This window comes from Buteo buteo, chromosome 5 (assembly GCF_964188355.1).
Source record: "Buteo buteo chromosome 5, bButBut1.hap1.1, whole genome shotgun sequence".
NCBI classification, from domain to species: Eukaryota; Metazoa; Chordata; class Aves; order Accipitriformes; family Accipitridae; genus Buteo; species Buteo buteo.
This window is the reverse complement of record NC_134175.1, coordinates 4,451,346-4,472,481: the sequence shown is the minus strand read 5'-3', so window position 1 is coordinate 4,472,481 and position 21,136 is coordinate 4,451,346. Positions and strand designations below refer to the sequence as shown.

Below are 21,136 nucleotides of genomic sequence, written 5' to 3'. Positions count from 1 at the left end.
TCCACACTGATGGGTACCTACCTTCTTCTTTATCGTCATTGCACTGCGCAAGTGAATGGCAAGCTGACGGATATAGATGAAGGCATGCTGGTAAGACGTATGTGTGTCCAGGGCATACATCTCTGTCAGCGTGCGCTGCATGAAGTTGATCACGGGCAGGACATTGGGAGAGGTGAATCTGGAATTCTTCACAAATGCGATGTACATTTGCTGTGCAGGAAAGAGGACAAGATACAACCACATAGAACAGAACAAAAATATTCTTTCACTAACATTCCCCACCCAGGCTTGTCCAAACCAGGGATGAAGTATTCCTTTTACAAGATAAGTCACTCCAAAGGAATATGCAAAAATAATAATCCAGCCTGCTCCTTCTTCAGGGCAGATGAGAGAGAGTCTGTTTAGCACAGTGCTTGGAGATGCCCCTACCACTGCTTCTCTGCAAGAAGGGAACTGCAGGATGGCTTTGAGCCATACATGCTTTAAGTTGGTCACAGTTCTCTTTCTGTAACACTGGTACCTAAGCAGACTACACTTGGGAACCTCAGCTGTTAGCCAAAAGATAAAAGCAGCTCAGCAGCACGCAGTAGTGTGTCAGCACTTGAGGAAACCTCTCAAGAATTTGGAGGATGAGTATTTATCCAGTAGACAGATGAGTACCAGAGGCCTTCCCTGCTAAGACCCTGTGTGCCTCCAGCAGGAAGGGCAGTAGTAGGAAGCAGGATATCACTCTGACCTAACATGGAATTTCTTCCCTGTTTAATTTTCTGGAGGTAGCCAGCATTATCTCCAGCACCTGCGCTACCTAATAGGCTGCAGCTTATGCTCTAAGGTCTTGGCATACAATGTGAGAAAGAAAAGCTGCAGAGTACAGCAAGTATCAGCCTTACCTTGAGCAAGGGACTTAAGTACACCTCTTTCTTGTAGCGGCAGATCTTGTTCAGCACAAGGAAGGCCAGTACTCTCACTGTTTCCTCACCTGTGCTCCACAAATTGATTGCTTGCTGGAACAGAAAATAAAAAGATACAAATAAGTGAAGGGACAAAGAGCCCCTTCCTGGTTACTGACAGGCCTGAGCTTCCCTCCTTCACACCAAAAAAAGCAAGCGAGGAGGATGACACAAAGATTGCAGGCTATATTGTCACAGAACCAGTCATAACAGCACTGGCAGCCATTCTGACCTCATACTCTAGCTGTGAGACTACACAAAAGGCAAAGTTGATATTTCCACGATCAATAAAGGAAACTGTCCCAAGCTAGCATCTCTGAAAAATACATGCACTTTTATTCATGTACCTAAATACACACTTGAGCTTCTGAGCATAGGCACCAGCCTGTGCATGCGACTCAATCTCCGAGGCTTTGCAAAGCTTCCTCACCATCCCCTAGACAGCAACACCACACTGGATTACACATTTGGTTGATACATCTTCCAGCCCAACAAAAAAAGTAACTTTTGCCTTACACTGAATTCTGCAGAATACAAGTGCACTGCAATTACACTCCAGTTCTTGCCACAAACAACAAATTGTAGCTTCTCAAAGAATGCTATTAAAGATGCATTTGTCTCTGGAGAGGGGACACCTGGGTTTGATTTCTGAATTTATCAATGTTTTTTCCCCTCTGGGCAAATAGGTTGCAATTCCTGAGATACATCTCCTCATGGTAGTTCTGACTTAATTCCGGTTCCCTGGACATTCACTGTATTAATTCAAACAACAGAGCAGCAGCAGAGTTTGGAGCCAGAGACAGGCCCTGTGTAAGGCAGCACTTCTGCTGAGACGTATCCTTAGTCACTCTGGTACAGACATGATGACCAGCACCCAGTGCATCACAAAAATACCTACACCAGCTGGAGAGGGGTAGGTTAGTCTGTATAGAGGTCTGGGCTAACAGACAGCCCACCACTGACATGTAAACTCATTAATCTGAGTTTTACACATCTCTGCATTGCAAAAAGCAATCATATATTGGTCTCTCCCCTCAACTTCTTGAGAAGCAAATGAATAGATTCTGTTCTTCCCAGGCCTGCCTGCATTTGCCTATTCAGAGTACAGGTTCACTTGGATGTGGCTGGCCCTGTCAGGAGGCATCTGGTACAGTAGGACCACAATCATGACTGATGCCTCCAAAAACTAGTTATCTGCACTGATGAATTCTACAGGAAATAAGAAAGATTCCAGCTACAGGGCTGAAAAAGCCTACTCAAAAATCCCTACTGTAGCAGTGAGCAGACTACTACACCTTCAGATATGAGAGGTACCAGCCTCTGATCACTGTATACCAGTCATCTTTATCATCAAAGGGTTCCCAGCCTCATTTAAGTGTTGTGTTGCAGCTTTTCATTTAAATGTCACCCTGTTGCCCTCTTCCACACCTCCTTTGTTGTTCCTAAGTGCTCAGCAGTTGTGACTAAGTTTCTGCAAAAATATTCCACCCCCAGCTCTTGAGAGTGAAATACTATCACAGGCGTACGCACAGACTCAGCACACAAGCAGCAATTACTCCATCTGTGATGAGGAAGCAGACAGCTTCCCCAGAACACCTCCGTGTCACTTTGCAGGGGGATTAGCAGTAGCTACACACGGAGCCACATGCCCACTCACCTCAGCGTGACAGCGCGTCATGGCACCTAGAAGGCCTGTAAGAGAAGCAGGAGTCCTTTCCAGGACCAAAAGAAAAGCAAGGGAAGAGTAGTACAAGAGACTGAACTGTCATGAGATCCAGCCCAAATACCATGAGAGGCTCATCTGAAGGGGTAAAGTACCTCATATCCAAACGACATATCATAGCACGTCACCTTACCTTGAGAAGTGCACGGCACTGCTTTGGAAAGGACAAATAATAAGGCACTATGGAACTGACATGCTGAAGGACTGCTGCACCAACTGAGGCTTCCGTTAAACAAGACAGGAGCTATGGAGGGAAAACAAAACATGATCCCATTTAGCACCATCCTCATCACCTCTGCCTTTGCCATTAAGCATCTGTATTTTGCTGTTTCCAAGTATTTCTGTGTTACCAAAGGACTGGAAGACCAGCCTTCCCTAGGAAGAAGCTCAAACAAACCCCCAAAAGCTGTATCAGGAAAGGAGCAGACACACAGCGGGTTAAATAACTCCCCTGAAAGTACATCATCCTGGCAAAGGTAGGCTCAGGCTACTGGACTTGGATGGCTAATGGCACCTGAGCTCATCACATAAAACCTCATTTGTGTATATTGCAAAAGATAAGTCTATACACAGTTTAAGACCTATTACAGATGGCATGACATCAATGCCTCTGTTGTCTCACTACAAATTGTCAAAGCACGATGAAGACACCCTCGGTCTACACAAGGCTTGGAAATAGACCATCTGAGCTATCTGATAACTTACTGGATTTCACTAGGATTTCTTTAATGGGAAGCTGGAATACTATTGGGTATCAAGAGGTTAACTAACTCAAGGAAAAGGTCAGAAAAAAACCTATTAAGAAACAATATCTTTGTATTTCCAGGTTGTTCAGCTCAGTTCACCTGGAGCTAAACCCAGACATGTCTGCAGTTTCTAACCTGAAGACAACGGTAAGCTCAAAGTCACTTACATTTTTGAAAGGTTTTGCCTGATGCAGTGCCCCCTCTTGCCTGCAATCCCAGCTGCTGGAAGCAGAGGCATTTTTTCCTACTTGTAACTTTCCTTCTCATTCTCCTCCTTGCATTGCAAAGATTCTGGACTGAGCAGGTCTCTTCTGCAAAGTCCCTCACACACCACAAGGAAAGGAGAAGGTATTGTTCAGAAACTACTATGCCAGAAAAACACTCTAGTGAAGCCTAGGACTAGGGGCACTCAGAAGCAAGCACAGGACCAGGGATCACTTCAACGGGACTGCATTGCCAGCTTTTCCTTTTCTACTGCAATCTTCTGCTGCTGGCGAGAGGCACCACGACTTGAGAAAAAAGCTCTACTGATCAAAATGCTCTTTCTGCCAAGTCATTCTGCCAGCTTACAGCTAAGAGACATCAGCACTTTCTTTTTCTTTCCTCATATCCCCTTCCCTCAGCTTCTGAAGAATGAGTACTTCAATGTTGTTGTTTTGCTTTTAATATTCCAAATTTGTGGATGCACAATGAAGCATTCTCAAAAGAAATTAACTGGGGGCAGGAATTTCCTTCAGAAATAACCCATGAATTCTCTCTGAAACACCAGACATCAGCAGCTTTGGATGAATGGGATATCCTAGTGGGATGGAGCATAATCATACTGGGAGATGTCCTATGTGAAGTTATCAACATATCACCTTAGTATTTACTACAAGAAGTGGCAAGATCATAGTGCCAAAAATTGAATTAAAGATGCAGAATGCAGGAGTACAGCACTGCAAACTACCTTAAAGCCACTAAATATTAATTTGTCAGACAAACTAAGACAGAAAGGATTGCCAGAATGTTAATCAAGTCCTTCTTTACAGGCTACCTATTGTGACACAACCATCCTATGGACCTCCAAATTGTTAGTAAGACCAAGTACTTCCAAAACAAGGCAGGGAACTGGACAAACACACAAATCTCAGATGCACAAGGTTTCGAGACTCAGTGAGATTGCTTCTGCCCACTACAGTCTCAGCCAGTAAGTCTTACTCATTCTCCACTACAGGAGAAGGGATAGAAACCAATACCCAGTTCTCAGCATTGGGATGATCAGAAAGTCACCCTCAAACTGGAGTAACTGTCTTTTCAAAGGGAAAAGCACCTGAGGCTACATTGTTACCTGCTTTGTCAATTATCTTCCTGACTGCTTGGCTCTCCTTTTAGCAGTGTTGTTTACAGATGCAAAAGCCCATCTGCCTCATTCCAAAATATGCTGAACAAAAGCCCAGTGATGCACAGACTAACCCCAGTAACACAAATATGCTGAAATTTCTTACTTGTATGGTACAGCCGAGGTACACTTTTACGTCCAGTCGCAACTTGCTCCAAAGTGGGCTAGTGGAAGGGAGGACCACTCTGGAAATGAGCAAGAGTTGGGTTTAGCTTTAAAAAAAACCCCACCAAATAAATTAGATTTCAGCAGCACGAAGAACAGTGAGTTCACTTCCTCGATATTGCCAGTGAGCAAGAACAACTGCTTGCAAAGCAAGAGGAGAAGTAACAATTTTGTCACAGGTGAGAGGAAGCACTTCTACTCTGTAAAAACTGCCTGAAGCACAGCATTAGAAAATTCAATTCAAAAAGCCTCCCAGCAGAGTACCCAGATCTCTGGAAGTGTGATACAGGGAGTTGTAACTCCAGCCAGTAATAGCAGACAGAAAGCCTGGTGGAGACCTGAATCTCTCACACTGATGTTATCTTCTAGTCAGGCATTCTGCAGCCACTGCCTGAGAACAGGGCAGGCTGGCTTGTAGCAAGAAAGTCTATTTTGGGGATCAAACTAGTTGCAAGACATTTGCTCAGACTCTTCTAAACTTTTGACACTGCACTCGAAGCAGTGCCCCCAGGCCATCCCAAAATTCAGACACAGTCTGTACAAGTCAGGCCTGGGGATGAAAGAGGCTGGTATTCATACAAAGAAATGGAATTTACTTCTCAGACTAGGCACCACTGCCAACAAGGAATCTAGAGTTTAGCTCAACCCTCCCTTCATCTGTGACAGGGAAATTAAAAATAACTGCCACAAAAATTACCCTGAAACTGAAAGCACCTCTGAAAGGCATTCAATTCTGACTTTACCCCACAACAGCAAAACCAGAAGACTCAGACTATGAAGCAAGTAATAAAGCTGTGTCGAGCTGAAACTCCAGAGAGGACTGAGGTAAAAAGCTTTTGTGAACATCTAGTAGGAAATAGGCACAGAGGCTAAGTAAGGCTGCTCCAGCTTGCAAAACATACCGGGAACTTCACAGCTTGTTTTATGAAACTGGGCTCATAGTCCCCAGCTACGGTATTGGTTTATCCAGCAAGAGTTCAGACTGGTGCTTACTGAGTTTCCAGCACCTTTTCCAGTTGCTCCTGGGTAAGCCATGCTAACACCTGTTCAAATATGGGCCCAGACTGACTCTGAAACTCTTTGAGCACCAACCCGCACAATAGCCAGAGAATTCCCAGCTCCCAGGCAGCAGATGAGACTTCAAAATTGTCATTCCTCCTCTCTAGTCAAATTAAATTGCATCAGTGAATGCGATACAGTGGTACTGGACCGATGTTGCCATTTTGGAAAAAAATGAATCATACCATTCTTTGCCCAGTTGCATACTTGTTTCCATTCCATCTATGCTCTAACAGTGAACAGCTCAAACTCAGATGATCCAGCCCTCAGACCACCAGGCTCTAGGGCATAATACAGCTCCTGAAACCCTGGATTAACTAGTTGCATACTTGCAATACTCTGCCTACGTACAGGCAGAAGGCTTCGTCCCTTTCTGTGACAACCAACTCAAAATGCCTTAACAGGGCTCCTGAGTGCAAGCATATGTAATTCCAGATCTCTTTCTTTTGAAGCCACATGTCCTCTGCAAATGGCTGGAGACTAATATTACAGAGGACACACTTCTGGGGAAGAAAGGAAGAACCCAGCTAAGATAACTGAATATAATCAGGCAACTTTGCTAGTGTTTGGGAAGAGCTGCCATCTTTTTCCAGCTTCACAGCCAGGTTGCAGTTCTGAAGAACCCCAACCAGGCTTCTCTCACCCACAGTTCTCAAATCTCCTCAGACTTACTTTAGTTTGTTCTTTGGGGTTTTCAGAAGCAGCAGCTTCTGCAGACAGCGGAAGAGGTCCCGGACACAGAAGGACACAAGGGCATTGAACACTGGTTAAAAAAAAGTCAGTAAAGAATTTGTAAATTATTTTCCATATATTCCTCATTTCTCAGATAATCTGAAAAGAGCTCTCCAAGGAACTGAAGCCAGTAATTCCCACAGCAGAACTATTGTGTTTCCACAAGCTTCCGGAAAACATCAGTTTGTCTTACCCTAGAATTTTTTATCTAAACAGCAAGATTACAACTGACAGCTTTCTGGCACAGGGGCCATCTCTTTGCTGAGTAAACAGCACTAAGCACAAAAGCAGACTGACCTATGACTAGGAGTCTATACTACCATCAATCTCCCCCAAACCATTATGAGAATTAAAGGCACTTTTTAATAAAAAAAAGTCACAGAAATGGACATGTGAATTCTATGTAATGTCTTGCATTAAAGAATGAGGTTTTACCAAAAGCAATGAAAGAGATAAAAATCCCTATGCCAAGCAAGAAAGGATTAAGGAGAACACGTGGGTTTAAGTAGTCCCACCCCACAGTGCCAGTTCCAGATGGCACACAATAACAAGCTGATAAAACACAGTGAGAAAGTACATGCTAATGTAGTGGTAAAAGTAGGCAGGCTGCAGGTCACATCCTTTGAGACACTAACAAAGATGTTTCCCACTCAGCCATGCTGTTGCGAGTCTACAACAGGACTGTCTGCAAAACCTGGAGCTTATGCAGAAGGGGGCTAAGGCTGGAGAGAAAGGTTGCATCTCATTTGTTCCACAGGCACAATAATCCTGTAGAGGAGGAAATCTAGACATGCAGTATTTTGAGAGGTCCTGACTAGGGGAATGCGAACTTGACAGTGCAACTGAACTCTGAACTGTTGTGAGGTTATAAAAAGCTATTTGGTAAGAAACAGTCTTGTTTGGTTAAAATAGCCTTGTAGGATTATTTCTAAGAGGGAACAGCAAGAAGCTGCAGCAAAAGTTGTCCATAAAACTGTGCACTACAAGCATATAAACAGTACCTAGCTTCAACTTCACTTTAAGAAGTCTGGTGAATGAAGGCTGGTACTTTCCTCAGCAGTCTGCAAAAGCCCAGCTGCTCCACACATGCACAGAGAGGTACACTTACACATTGGGACACCAGAAGATACCACTGCACAGACTCACCACCAGGAGATAAGCTACTTAAGTGAAATGAAGCCTATGAAAGGGTAAGTTAACTCCTGCTGGCACTTATCCCCACTCTCTTCCAATAGCTAAACCTTCCCTACCAAATGACTTCCCTTCTCTCACAGAAGTAGTATGGTGACCAACTCACCTGCAGCATCAGTGACTTGAAACTTGCTGGGATCAGTCCCACCATTATCTCCTTTGGTGGTTGCTACAGATGCTTTAAAGGCTTGAGTGATTTCATGGAAAAGTTTTGGTGTTAGCCCCCTCTGGGGAAAGAAGAAAAAGGATTGCTCAGGAGAAAAAGCAAGCAACATTCTGAAACTCCTGGGACAGGAGTATTGGAACTCATTCTAAGTTGGATTGCAAAAATAGCTCCATCCTATAACACAAAGGAAAAACATCAGGACAGTTAACGAACACTAGTGGCCTTCACTTGCTCTAAAATGGGCTTCTAGGCCTTTTAATTGGTTGGGGGTTGAGAAGCAATCAATCAGCTGCAAGCAACTATCCAATTTGACCTTTCCCTCCCCCTCTTAGTCAGAAGCAGCAAGCCATTTCATTGCTACTCCAAATGTGACTAAAAAAAATTCTCGGAGCTGCCAACAGCACAACACTTAGCAAGAGGATGAAAATTCAAAAGTTAAACATTCTGACCTCTTCTGAACCACACATTTCTCCAGCTTCTCCCTCAGACAGGATGCAAGTACTCTAATCTTGCAGCCCAAGAAAAATTGCAAAGACAAGTCAAGCTGAAGTAACAAGAGTTCTAGAAGTATGACCTTGTATGTAGGATATACATTTTCTCTGTAGATTTTTGAAAAAAAAAAAAAACACAATTGAAAGTTGGTCTTTTAGAGGCAGCGAACACGTGGAAGAATGTTTAAAGGAGAATACTCAAGTGGCTTGTATTCCAACTCCCTGCTCACCTCTGCAGCTTTTTTCCATTCTTCAACCATTTTCAAGCTCACGGGGATGAAAGAAACTCTCTTCCGTTTGACTGTTTCATGTTCTTCTTCTTCATCCTCATCACTTGCTTCCTAAAGAAGGCAGTACCAAGACTGAGAAAAGGCTTATACACTTCTTTTCTGGTCCCACCTCTTTTTCTCAGTAGCTACTGAAGAGGAAGGCAGGCAGCAGTGAATTTCATTAATCTGTTCTGTTACCAGCACTTTGTGTAAAGCAGTAATGAAATTAGAGATATTCCAAATTCAAAAAAAAGCTACTTAAGCCATACAGCTTTGCTACATAAATACAATGTGCAATAATGTAGAACACCAAGGAGAAAGCATATCACTTGGGACAAAACAAACTCTCATCGGGAAAGTCAAGACAAAACCAAAACCACAGAGAAAATACACTCTGAGGCTCTGTTTTCACAAACTTTAACAAACTCCTCCTGCTCAGTTCAAGTCCACAGCTGACTTCTGGATTACAAGCCTGTACACCTGCAGGTGATCTTTGGGGAAGCCCCTCCCCCCAGCCATCTGGGCCACTATAAGCCCAAATATACTTAGGCCTTCCACCAAAACTCAAATACTTAACATGTAAGTAATTGAAATCATTAATTTCAGCACTCCAAAATAGGGCCTAGTACCTCCAGTGTATCAGGTGGTACGTGCAACCTCTCCTCCTCCTCGTCAGAACTGTCCGAAGCATCAAAGTTCAGCAGTGTGCGATCATTTTCCTCCAAAAACTTATAAAATTCAGGATCTTTGTCCTTCAGCCGGGAGAGCTGATCTTTATGTTCAGATGCCTTTCCCCTCTTCCTAGTAGATAAGAATTAACATGCATTTATTCATTGCTCAAACTTCTGCTGATGCTCTAAGAAAAGCAAGCAACTTCTGGGCACTGAAGCACACAGCTGGGACTAATTTGAACAGTGATGGGTTTATCAGGGCTGTGGCCACAGTTCTGTGTCCCATTTAACACCTGCTCTAGAGGACTTGCAAAAGGTTATTTTCACTCAGCATTAAGAAATCTTGATAGCAAAGTTGCAGGTTGTATTGGGATACTGACCAGAGATCACAAAAACATCTTGCAAAACCAAATCAACCAAAGAAAAATCTGTTTTTTAATTTCTCAGAATTACTCTCACAAACTTTTTATAAAGACTATTGAAAGATATACTGCCAGGGAAATCCAATAATGAAAGCTTGGTAAAATCCTATCTGGTACTAAAGAATTGTTTTAGCTTGTAATGATTAGCAGTGCCTAAGAACTGCTTCATCATTTTCTATCTGCAGATACTCCAACATCTTTCAGTAAGAGTAAACACACACAAACTGAGGAAAAACAAAGTAAGCTTTGCTCAACTCCAATATACCCTGTAAAAGATGAAAAGCATAACACAAGCTTTTTCCCGCTTGTTAGTGAACTGCCATAGGTACGACAGAAAACCTGACTGCCCTGTACCCCGTAACCACACTCGGGTGTTGAACACAGCCCTGTTAGACACCTCTGGCCCAGCTGGTCCCAGAACTAGCTCATTCCATAAAGGATGCTGCCACGAGAAGTCCCCCCGTTACTCATAAAAGCAGGCAAAAGTAAAAAAACCCAACCAACCACTGAACGGGTGCTTAGATGTGCCAAATCTCGCCCAAACCGGGCGAGAGGCGACCGCCGGGCTGAGCACGACCAGCGGCCCGCCCTTACCTCGCAGCCGGTGGGGCCTGGAGCGTCTGCCTCGCCTTCCCGCTCTCCCGCCGCTGCCCCGCAGCCCCCTTGGCGGGCCGGGCGACCTCTTCTTCCTCCTCCGAACCGTCTTCAGGCTCCGATTCGGAGCCGGCGGCGAGGAACTCGTCCAGGCTCAGCTCCGCCAAGCTCCTGAAGGGAGTGAGGGAGGGGAAAAGCTCAGCGGGGAGCCAGGCCGGCAGCGCCGGGCCTACCCCCTCACGGCAGCCTTGCGGCCGGCAGCGCCGGGCCTACCCCCTCACGGCAGCCTTGCGGCCGGCAGCGCCGGGCCTACCCCCTCACGGCAGCCTTGCGGCCGGCAGCGCCGGGCCTACCCCCTCACGGCAGCCTTGCGGCCGGCAGCGCCGGGCCTACCCCCTCACGGCAGCCTTGCGGCCGGCAGCGCCGGGCCTACCCCCTCACGGCAGCCTTGCGGCCGGCAGCGCCGGGCCTACCCCCTCACGGCAGCCTTGCGGCCGGCAGCGCGGGGCTGACGAGCCGCACCTGGGCCGAGGGTTCCCCGCGGGCCTCCCCGCCGCCACCCGCGGTCTCTCCGGTCCGTCCACCCACCCTCCCCGGCCCGCAAAGCGCTGCCACCGCCGCCCTCTCACCTCTTGCCGGCGGCTGCCATGCTGCCCGCCTCGCTCCTAAGGCGGCCCAACCGCTTCCGCTCCCAGCGTGCCGCGCGGCTCGGCGGGGGCGGGGCCGGCCCGTTCCGCCCCGCCCCTCCCCAGCTCCGACCACGCCCCCTCCCCGGGCTCAAGCGGGGCCGGTGCCACGCGTGTCCCCGCCCCCCCGCGCCCGGTAAGGGAGCGGCGGGGCGGGGGCGGGGCCAGCTCCCCTTCCCCCGCAACCCGGCGACACGTGCGTGGCGGGATTTAACTGCGGGGAGGGAGGGGATGCGGGGGGGGGGGGAGGAGCCGTGTAACGGCGAGTCGTGCCGTTCCGTGGGCAGCTCTCGCACGGCTCCGCCGTGGGGTTATTCCGGGTGAGGGAGGAAGCCGCAGCAACGGGGCCGCCCCGGTCCCGGACCCGGTCCCGAGGAGGAGCAGCCGCCGCGCACCTGCCCGCCCCCTTCCCCGCCTCCCCGCAGCGTGGGGCCGGCGGGTAGCGGTGCGGGGGTTAGCGGGGCGACCCCGCAGCATCCCACGGGCTGGGCCCTCGCTGCACCGTTAAGCCGTGAGTACCGCCGGGGCCGCCGCTCCTGCTCTCCCCGGAGAGCAAGTTTTATTTATTTTTTTTTTTTTTTTTTGCGTGGGGAGGGGGGTTAGACAACGAGCTGGAGCCGCTGCGGAACGGCTGCCTGTGCCCGCTTGCTGGCCGTAAGACCTCGGCGGGTCTCGGGAGCTGGGGCCGGCAGCGTTTTTGGGCTAAACGTGGTCTCCTTTCCCTGCAAATCGTGGAGCAATCCCTTCGGTAAAAGAAAAAGCCGCAGCTTTCGAGCCCGGCGAGAAGCTTGGGGCCCGGGGAAGAGCTGCAGAGAGGTTCTGCCGGTTGCGGTTGGGCTTAGCCCGGGTGGAAGCGCACGGGCTATTTGATTTGGTATATCGTTGGCCGTGGGGGAGCTGAAGGGCACGGGGAGAAACGGCGCCTCGGGTTTTCTGGCAACTTGCGGGGGGAAGCGGGAGGCAGCTTTTTTTCCGGCCTCTGCAGTGACCGTCAGGGCAGAGGGCTCTCCTCCAGCTACGGCATCTCCGTTCGCGGAGGTGGTCCTAGGTCGGCAGCCGGTTTGGTTCTGCTGGCAGAGCAAATACCTCCTTCTCCGAGGAATGCCGGCCCCGGGACCTCGGCTTCTCTACAGCGAGGAAGAAATGCAGCGGTCAGGTGGCTGGCCCTGCTCTCTGTGCGGCAATACCCGACCACCGACTGACCGGGCTTTTGTGCCAAGCTAGAAAACTGCAGAAACGGCAGCCTTGCTTTTATGGGGCCTCTTTGTAAAGGAAGCCGGCTCTCCTTTTGACTTCAATGGCCGCTGTCCGATGAGCGCTATCTTGGGGCTCTCTCCGTTGCTGGAGACCGCAAGGAGGGAGGTTAGTTCTGGAGTGATTCAGCAACATGTGGATATTCGGGCGCTTTTTGGTCCTGACGGTCTCCAGGTGCGCTAGGCTGATACAGGTAACTTCTTGTCCCTAGGACAGGGCACAGCTGAAATGAGCCTTGGAGAGCTGCTGCCCCTTTTCAGTATGGATGTTCCGGAGGCATGAGCTGCATTTAAGTTTGGGAGGAGGGATGGGACCTCCGCAGCAGATTTGGGATGTCTGCGTGCTAGCGTTTTGCACCAGGAGGTGCCGGTTTGTTAGAAGTTCACTGTTTTGCGGCTCGCTAACACTTCAATGTACAAGAGTCTTTTGGTTACGATCGCTCCAGCCAAGCAAACGTCCCTGTGGAAATCTCTCCCCTCCGCACCCCAGGTTTCTCTCCTGACCCATGAGCGTCTGCTGGAAATAGTTTATCCAGCGTGGCAGTGAGTAAGACTCTTAGGGATCTTGGGTGTAAAGATCTAAGTTTCCTTCCTGAGAACTGACTGATTCATGAATCACAGCAAATAGCATCTAAGTCGGAGGCGTAAATAGGCGTAAGTCACCTGCTCTCTTGACGTGACAGTCTAGGATCCAAATGGAGTCACTCCTTAGCGTCTTGGGTAGCTAGGATAGTCCCTTACACTTTTCTGTCAGCTAAGGTCAGCTTGGTGAGGGTGGCAACGGAACCTCTTTGCTCTGCCAGCCCACCTGGTGGCCGTCCACTCTTGCCCTCATCAGCATCAGTTTGGGTCTCTGTAGGTGGAGCGGCACGTGAAAATCAAGGCGGGCAGGCTCTGAAGACTGTTCTGGGTTCTGGTCTGGCTTTGCTGCGTTTCAGGCTCGAAAACGCAAAGAGGCATGCTGAAGTCTCAGTGCTGGCTTCTGTGTTTTCTCAGGTGCTGGAGCCTTGCCTCCAAACCCTTAGACAAGCTGGTCTTGGTAGACTTGGTAGTCTGGAGAGGCTTCACCCCTTCCACCTGGCCTGCCAGAAGTGGCTGCAAACCACGCTGCCTTCTCTAAAGGATGTGACTTCTCAGGGACAGGAATTCGAGCTCTTTCAGCTGAAATTCCCAGGGTCTGGGACCCGCGGGCCTTGGCAGACCCCCAGTATACCAGCAAACTCAAGGCCATTATGTCACGTACTCTTCATAGCTCCGTTTTCTTGTACGGGGCTTGTGCTGTTGCCTGCAAGAAGATGTGAGGGAATTCTCTTAATTGTTTTCTGGCTTGAAAACAGGCTCCCACTGCTCCACAGCGTGAAGCGCCGAGCTTGTTCAGAAGAGGAAATGCAGATCTGCTTACGTGGTCCGGGACGTCTACATTGCGAACCCACGCTCCGACTGAAGCCGGTAGGAGGGTTTGTAAGCTGTCCATGAACGCGGCGTGGGCCACGCAGCCTCTGCGAAAGGGATGAGGCCAGGGTGCAGCCGGTGACCTCCACTGGTGACCTCCTGGTTGGGAGAGTCACTCGTGAGCGGCGCTTCGCGGGGCATCGGCAGCAGCATTGTTCCCTGGCTTATCCGTCTGGAAAAGATCCGCTCGCCCGTTTGCAGCCAGCAGGCCCGAGAGCTTTTTCCTTCTTTCCTAGCCTACCGCTGGAGCTGCTAGGCCACGCTGCATCCTGCCATGGGGTCAGCTTGCCCTTTAGAAGCTCATGCTGAATCTCACCAGCTTCGTCGCTCTTGCCTGACGTCAGGGCGTCGCTGAACTGGCCCACTGCCACCTACTCGAGACGCCGCCACCTTGCACAGCCGACAGGTAAAGGGCACAATCCCTCTTTGAAGAGGTGCTGGCCAAGGATGTTGCAGGGAGGGAGCTCCTGGGCAAGTCTAGGAGCCGGGAATATTGAGATCCTCTGATGCGGGCTGCCTCCAGTGACCCGAGTCCTCTCATCTTGTCTGTTTACCTGTCTGAAAAATGAGTTGGGGACAGAGATATCTGTCACGGTGGAGGCTAGAGGGAGATGAGGAATACCACAGTGATGGGTAGTGCAGCTGAAGCTGTTAACTATCATTCTGGATAGTTGCTTGATGCCTATGTGTAGGGGGTTGGCACTGCTTGTGCCATAAAATAGCACTGGATGTGACGGTAGCTCCGCTCCTGCGTCCGCTGGGGGACACTGGGAAGGGGGAATTAGGACATGACCCACATTTCCAGTCCTTGGCAGAGACAAAGGGCTCCTTTCACTTAGATTTTGGTGTGCTTTGTGCTGGACTGCTGTCTAATCCCAGTGCAGCTGGAGACCTGCATATTTTGCTGAGCATCTCAAGGCATGAATTTGTTTCCAGTTCTTGTTTCTCCCGAACCTGGGAATTCAGCAGTCCCAAACCTATTTGGGTCCTGACCCTTACAACCAATTACTTAAAGTGACCCAAATGTTAGCACAGATGCCTCTAAATCTCTCAACCATGGAGTCCTGCTTGGAGCTGCTGTGATCCCCTGCGTGAAGGCAAAAGCTGAATTTGAAGATGTCTGCAGGAAGAGTTGCTGCCTGTGCGAAGTGTGCGTGAGAGAGGGAGAAGACTGTGTACCCAGACAGGCACTAAGCAGGCTGGGTACCCTTTATCTCTTTCAGATGCGGGAATGTCCCGGTGCAGGCGTTGAGGATCTGCCTCTCGCTCCCTCCTCTCTCAGCTAAAGCACTTCTGAGCGTGAGCTGGGGTGACTGAGGGCAACTTTGAGCTGAGTTTCCAAACAAAACTCCCCAGGAGTAATGGGGAGAGAGGCTTTAATTAGAAAAGACCTCCAGCCTTCTGTGTGCAGCAGAGCCGATTGATTACAACCCACTGAGTTGCTGAAAGACACCGGCTAGGTCAATGTGCTGAATGCCCTTCTTGCCTGAAGCCAGCACTGTCTCTGTGCTGTAGAGCTGGCAACTGCGTGCAGTTTTTTTTCCCCATCCTCCCCACCCCCTTGCCGAGGCTCCACATCCTCTCTGGCAGCTTGTCACTTCTCTGCAGATGTCTAGACAGGAGGATTCAGTGCGTGTCAGTTATGCCTAATTCATTAAAAAAACCCAAACCCTACTGAGAGCTGGGGATTCTCAGTCCTGCAGACTCAGCGCTGTCTGCGGTGCCCCGTGCTGCCTTGAGGCTAGCTCAGAGCAGATTAATTCCACCCATCGGCAGGAGCAGCGCGCTCCTCGCCCTCCCGTCCGTAGCAGGGGGGCTTGGGGAATAGAAGGCAGACGTGGTCCGGGGTACTGCTGGCAGCGGGAGCAGAAGAGAGAGGGGAGGAGGTGGAGAGAAGCGTTCGGGGCTGAGGTGCGTGCTCCTAACCTCTCCTTGCAGCTCACCCCAGTTGCGTGTTCTTGGCTTGCTCACGTCCTCCGCCGTGTCCGTCAGGAGCTGGCAGAGGGGCGCAAGGTGTCCGAGTCCTCAATCTGGCTCTCTGAAACTGCCAGCTTTCCTAATTCTGCCGTCCCTCGTGCCACCTCCGACGGCAGAGCTGGTGCCAGGAATGACAGCTCCCCTTGCCACGTTAAGTCACATTTCCATCAACATTTGCAGTCCTGACCTCTGTACAGGTGCGGCTGTAAATCAGCCATCCCAGTAGCGGTGACTGGACCCGCAGTTCAGAGCATCTAGTTGACTCGCTGGTCCTGAACTATTAGGTCCCTCTGCTTCCTCACGATTGCTGGCTCTTCTGGGCTGAACGCACAATTAACCTTATATTAAAAAGACTGAACGTGAGCTGCTGCACACTGCCGGTGTCTGTTGGAATTCTCTGGATGCGGGTAAAGTGTTACAGCGGCTGAGGAGGGACTGAACCCTAAAGTGTTGTATTGAGGGGGTAGAGTTTTCTGCCTGTATCAGTGACGCTAATGGTACAGGACCCGGTGGGGCCAATTGCCTCAATTTAGTGCCTGCTTTGCATCTGAGTCCTGGGCATATAGAACTGGATGATTTCCAATCCTTTTTCATGGTGTTTATTGTGGGGAAGGCAGCAGGAAAGGTAGGAATGCAATATATTTTGTAATGGGCAGTGCCAGGCCCTCTGAAAGAAGCAAGAATTTGGGATATCCAAGTTTGAGGCGTAAGGGTGGGTAGTGTCTATCTGCTGTAGCTTGCGAAAACAGCCCTGGTGTCTTAGACGTGCCTTCTGGGAGAGGATTACTGATGCAAAAATACTGCTAGTTGTCTGGTAGTTTAAAGCTTCTCTTTAGACGTGGGCTTCAGAGCCGTGGACAGGATTCAACAAAAGGGATAGCTCGGCCAAATTAACCGAGCCTCCACAAAGCAATAAGGCAGGTGAAAATTTGCAGGCCTGCACTGTGCTCGGCTGCATCTCTGGATGCTGGTACGAGCTGTATTAGTGATCTTACTTTGCAACGGCACAACAGCAGCTATTGTTACTGCCGGCTCAGCTGGTTGTGTCCCTTGGGTGTTGAAGGGAAGGAAGAGTCTGCAGGAACACAGGAGCACATCTTCTTCCCAGCCCTGCTCCCAGGAGGAAAAGAGCTACTTGTGCTTGTGTGCACCCCCCCCAGCTGGGCAGGGGCTTGCCTGTGCCCCCTTAGGCTGCCCCGAGCTGTATTGCGCATTTCGGTTCTTTGGGGGAATGCTGAATTGCAGGAGGCTGCTTACTGCCAAATGGCCTGTGACTCCTCTCAGAGGGGTTAAAAATAAAAATTTCTGGTCTAGGGGAGACGGAGATGCGCTTGGAAGCAACGATTCCTGCCTGTGACTCCTTCTTCCCCAGGGCTCCGTGCTGTTGCATTGCCTCAAGATAAGTTTTGCCGTGCTGTTGTAGAGGGCACTGCTTTGGCTCCGCTGCTCAGGCTGGAGATGTGAAGCTGCTGGGCACAACTGAGCAGCGCTGCTAGCAGCCCCTTCTTGCCTGGGGACAGAGCCAGAGGAGGACAGTAGGCAAAAAAAGGACTTTATGGCCGGGAGATGGACCCCCAACACCAACGAACAGGGGGAACCACTCCCCTGAAAGGGAAACTGGCAACGTAGTGCCATCTTATTGACCTAGTTTGTGCTGCCTTCTGCTCTGTTTGTGCCGTGACACCCTGGGGTGGAGGTGAGTGCCAGCCAGGACTTAACGTCTTGTCCTGAAGGTCTAACGGCAGCACTTCGGTGGGAGATGCAGTGCTGCGGGCAAAGCGGGGCTTTGTAGCTGATTTGTCGGAAAAGAGGTACTGGAATATCGACACAGGGATAGGGCACACGTGGAAGTGATGGATTTAAGCGTGATTGTGTGTCAGGCATTAGGGCATGTCATGCCATAGAGTAGGGGATGTCACCTTATCCACAGCAAAGACTCGTCCCCAACGCCTGACCAGCTGTACAGGATGTGTCTTTGCGGTCTCCTAGCTAGCCTGGCGGACACAAAATCTCCATCCAGGCTGTCAACAAGAAGCCATTCTCCAGGGCCTTCCTGGGGAAAGGGCAGGCTCTGAACTTTTCCCTGGAGGATACTCTGTTCCCTGTTTATTGCTCAGCACGCTTCTTTTCACTCTCGGCAAAATATGGTTTTTTGTGCAAAGAGAACAGACCTCCCTTTGGGCAGGGATCATTTGCATTAATTAACAGAGCTGTTATGCATGGCCACGCTCTGTCTCATAGGAGCCAAACAAACGCCTTCTTTTTTTTGTCATAACCTAAGAGTTATTACAAGTCAGCCACCGCATCCATTATAGCTGATGCGTAACACGTGCATTCATGCTGCTGCATGCTCCACAAAAGTGGGCTTGTATTTACTTCCCCCCGCTGGAGCTCTGGACACTGCTTTACTGTCTCTTGTGGTGCAGGCACTGTTCCTCATTAATTATATTTTAGCAGCGCTCATAGACCTTCATTTCCTGGGAATGAAGTTTTACAAGGAAATAAGGAATATTTAGTGCTGCCAGTGAGGCTGAGAGTTCAGGTAGAGGGAGCAGCACAAGCAGCAGTGGGGTGTCCTTTCCTTTTTTCCCCACTGATTATGTTCCGATCGGTTAAAGCAGAAGGTCTCTGATGGGAACAGGTAATTGCAGAGCGGAGGGGACACTGGGAAGGGGCTGTACCCACTGCAAGCCTTAGGCCAGATCCCTGTTGGCGCTCCCTGCGCTTCAGGAGGGTGACCTTTTCCCAAGGTGGCTGGCGGGTGGGTGAGCTGCTTTTCAGGCGAGGGATTGCTGAGGCCGTAGCGTGACTGTAGCCAAAAACCATCGAGCGGAGTTGGTTCAGGCTGCCTGCCGGGTCACGTCAGCTGTGGACTGTCCCCCCGGTGCGAGGATGCTCTTGGGAGCCCGGTGGCTGGGATGGCATCTCCCTCTGGTCCTGCTCGGTCACGTCAGAGGATGAGTGACACAGCGATGGTGTAGCTCGGGGTGCTGCACAGCAGCGTGGGCGAGGGAGGCACCGGTGGGGTTGGAGTTGAGCTCTTCAGAGCTCTGCGAGGTGCGTGCCAGCCCTCGAGGGGAGTGAGCAATAGCTGGTCCCTACCTCTTGGCCGTGGGAATCATTGCAAGGAAAGATAATGTCACCCTTGTCGCTCTGCATTTGTGCTAGCCCAGAGTTGTGCAATGACTCAGTGGCAGGGCTGGGAAGAGAGCCCAGCACTTCCGACCCTCTTTGGAAATGCGTTTGATCGCTGTGATGCCAATGCATCGGCTACAGCAACCTTCAGCCTGTTGTGCCCTCTGTGTCTCTCCCCTCACCGCTGGACCCGAGTTGTGTGCTGCCTGCCGCCCGGCCGGGGCGGCAAACCTTTCCTCACAAGTCTCCGAGAGCACAAGGAGAAGCAGTCCCATCTTTTCCCTGCTCTTCTGTCCTCTCCTGCGTTGTTCCCCCTGGGTTTTCCCACTGCTGCGGAGCCGGGAGCTCCTATCCCTTGCTACCAGCGCCCAGGAGGGACGAGGCGAGTGCTCTCAATTAGAGCTGGGGCATGACTTAAATGCTGATGGGGAGAAGTATGCTTAGCAGTGTATTAAAAAGATAAACCAGCTCAAGCAGATCAGGAAAACCCTCAGGCTTGCAGCTGGGAGGGAGGGGAATAAAGGTGAGAAAGCATCGTCTGCTCTCTGCCACTAAACTAGGTCTGGGAAAGGAGCTCTTGAGCCCAGGTAGAGATGCTAATAATTACAAACCGCCTTCTTGTGGGCACCTCTTATCCAGCAGTGTCCACGCACGTCAACTAACACATCGAGGGTGTCCCAGGGATGTTGCAGCTTTCGGAAAAGCTCAGCTGAGGGCTGCCGGTTAACTCAGGGGCTTTTCTTTCCTGTCAAGGGCACAATGGCATCCTACTCTCATTACTGGAAAGCAACAACAGGCATTGCCTTTGTTGTGTGCCTGTGAGTTTTCCCCGCTGACAGTGAAATGAGGAATCTCATATCACGCGGGATGATGCAAATAGAAGAGGGCATTACAGGCTTCTCTCCTGCTCAGGGAAGATGTTTATTCATCTTTTTTCCTCCCCCAGACTCTAGTACGTGATACAATTGCTATTTAAAAACGAATAGATGGCTGCGTTCGTGGCTGAGCAGGCACAGCATGGTGGGTTTCTATTTTTAGGCTCAGCACGGCTGGCGACGTGTAGGTGTCGTGAGGAGCACAGAGGCTGAGGGGATTCTCTCGCCGCAGGGATGCGGGGGCAGGCGCACGAGTGCAGCACACGGGCTGCTTTTTTTCTTCAAGCTGCCTTTTTCTCCTGCTCCCTCCCCCTTCTTGCTCCTGCTGCTCAGTCATTCTCTCTTCACTCCCTCACCTTTCCTTCGGGTGCTGCTGGCAGGGAGACAGTCGAACGCCTCCTGGAATACCGTGAGCAGCCTAGATGCGGACAGCATGGAAAGAGAAAATGTTTTTGCACAAATAAATGCCCTTATTCCTTGATGAGGCAATTTTTTGTTTCCTACGAGCCGATCAATTTTATGCTCCTGCTGTCTGCCTGGGCTGTCCCAGATTGTGTGGAAGGACTGTCCCGCTCCACGCTCAGTGCGCGCAGACCGAGTTCTGCATTGGGTCCCAGCCGCCTGATCAGCACCTCTGGGCTTTGCTGTCTGTCCCTCCTGTCCCTCCTTGTCAAACCCAAACTACCTGAAGTTCCAAGTTACCTCTGGAAGGACAGCCAGCGTCTCAGCTGGGGCTGCTTCCAGGGAGATGTAGGGGCTCTGCTTTGCCCAAACTGCCTGCCAGGCTAGCGCAGCGCAGGAGTCTGCGGTGCCGGAGCAGGACTCTTTGGTGCAGCCTTGAGGTTGTGGTGAGGTTGGACGTGCCTGGGTAGAGGACACTGGAGGGGAGTGGAAATCAGGAGATTAAAGTACATGTTTCCTGTTCCCTAACTGGGAATGGCCAGCCTCTGTCCGAAAAGAGACCTGAAATATAAAATGGCAGGAGTTGAACGCCTGGTCTGCAGGATTGTGTACTGGGAGTGTAGAGCTCTGTGCTGCAACTGCCTTTGCCCTCTGCCTTATCCTCCCGAATTGTGTGGGCACAGGAGAGACAGCAGCTCTCTGAGCTTAACTTTTGAAGGTGGGTGCGTTCATTACAAATCTCGTAGCATCTTCTGGAAGCTGGAAGGAAACAGCCACCTCTCGAAGAGCTGTGGTC

General features: G+C 50.2%; 1 protein-coding gene across 8 annotated transcripts in view; it reads right to left on the bottom strand.

Moving 5' to 3' along the window:
- NOC2L (NOC2 like nucleolar associated transcriptional repressor) overlaps positions 1–11,243 on the bottom strand; it is a 59,517-nt gene extending 48,274 nt beyond the window's left edge. For all 8 annotated transcript variants that reach the window (XR_012650332.1, XR_012650333.1, XR_012650336.1 and 5 more), the window contains exons 1-10: positions 11,190–11,243; positions 10,561–10,731; positions 9,503–9,674; positions 8,835–8,945; positions 8,054–8,174; positions 6,697–6,787; positions 4,907–4,985; positions 2,807–2,917; positions 891–1,004; positions 22–210 (exon numbers count right to left, since the gene is read on the bottom strand). Coding sequence is in view for 1 of the 8 variants with exons in the window: in XM_075027298.1 (XP_074883399.1) it covers positions 22–210; positions 891–1,004; positions 2,807–2,917; positions 4,907–4,985; positions 6,697–6,787; positions 8,054–8,174; positions 8,835–8,945; positions 9,503–9,674; positions 10,561–10,731; positions 11,190–11,209 (1,179 nt within the window). In the remaining 7 variants the exon portion in view is untranslated. The remainder of the gene's footprint in view (positions 1–21; positions 211–890; positions 1,005–2,806; positions 2,918–4,906; positions 4,986–6,696; positions 6,788–8,053; positions 8,175–8,834; positions 8,946–9,502; positions 9,675–10,560; positions 10,732–11,189) is intronic.
- Between the last annotated feature and the right edge of the window lie 9,893 nt (positions 11,244–21,136).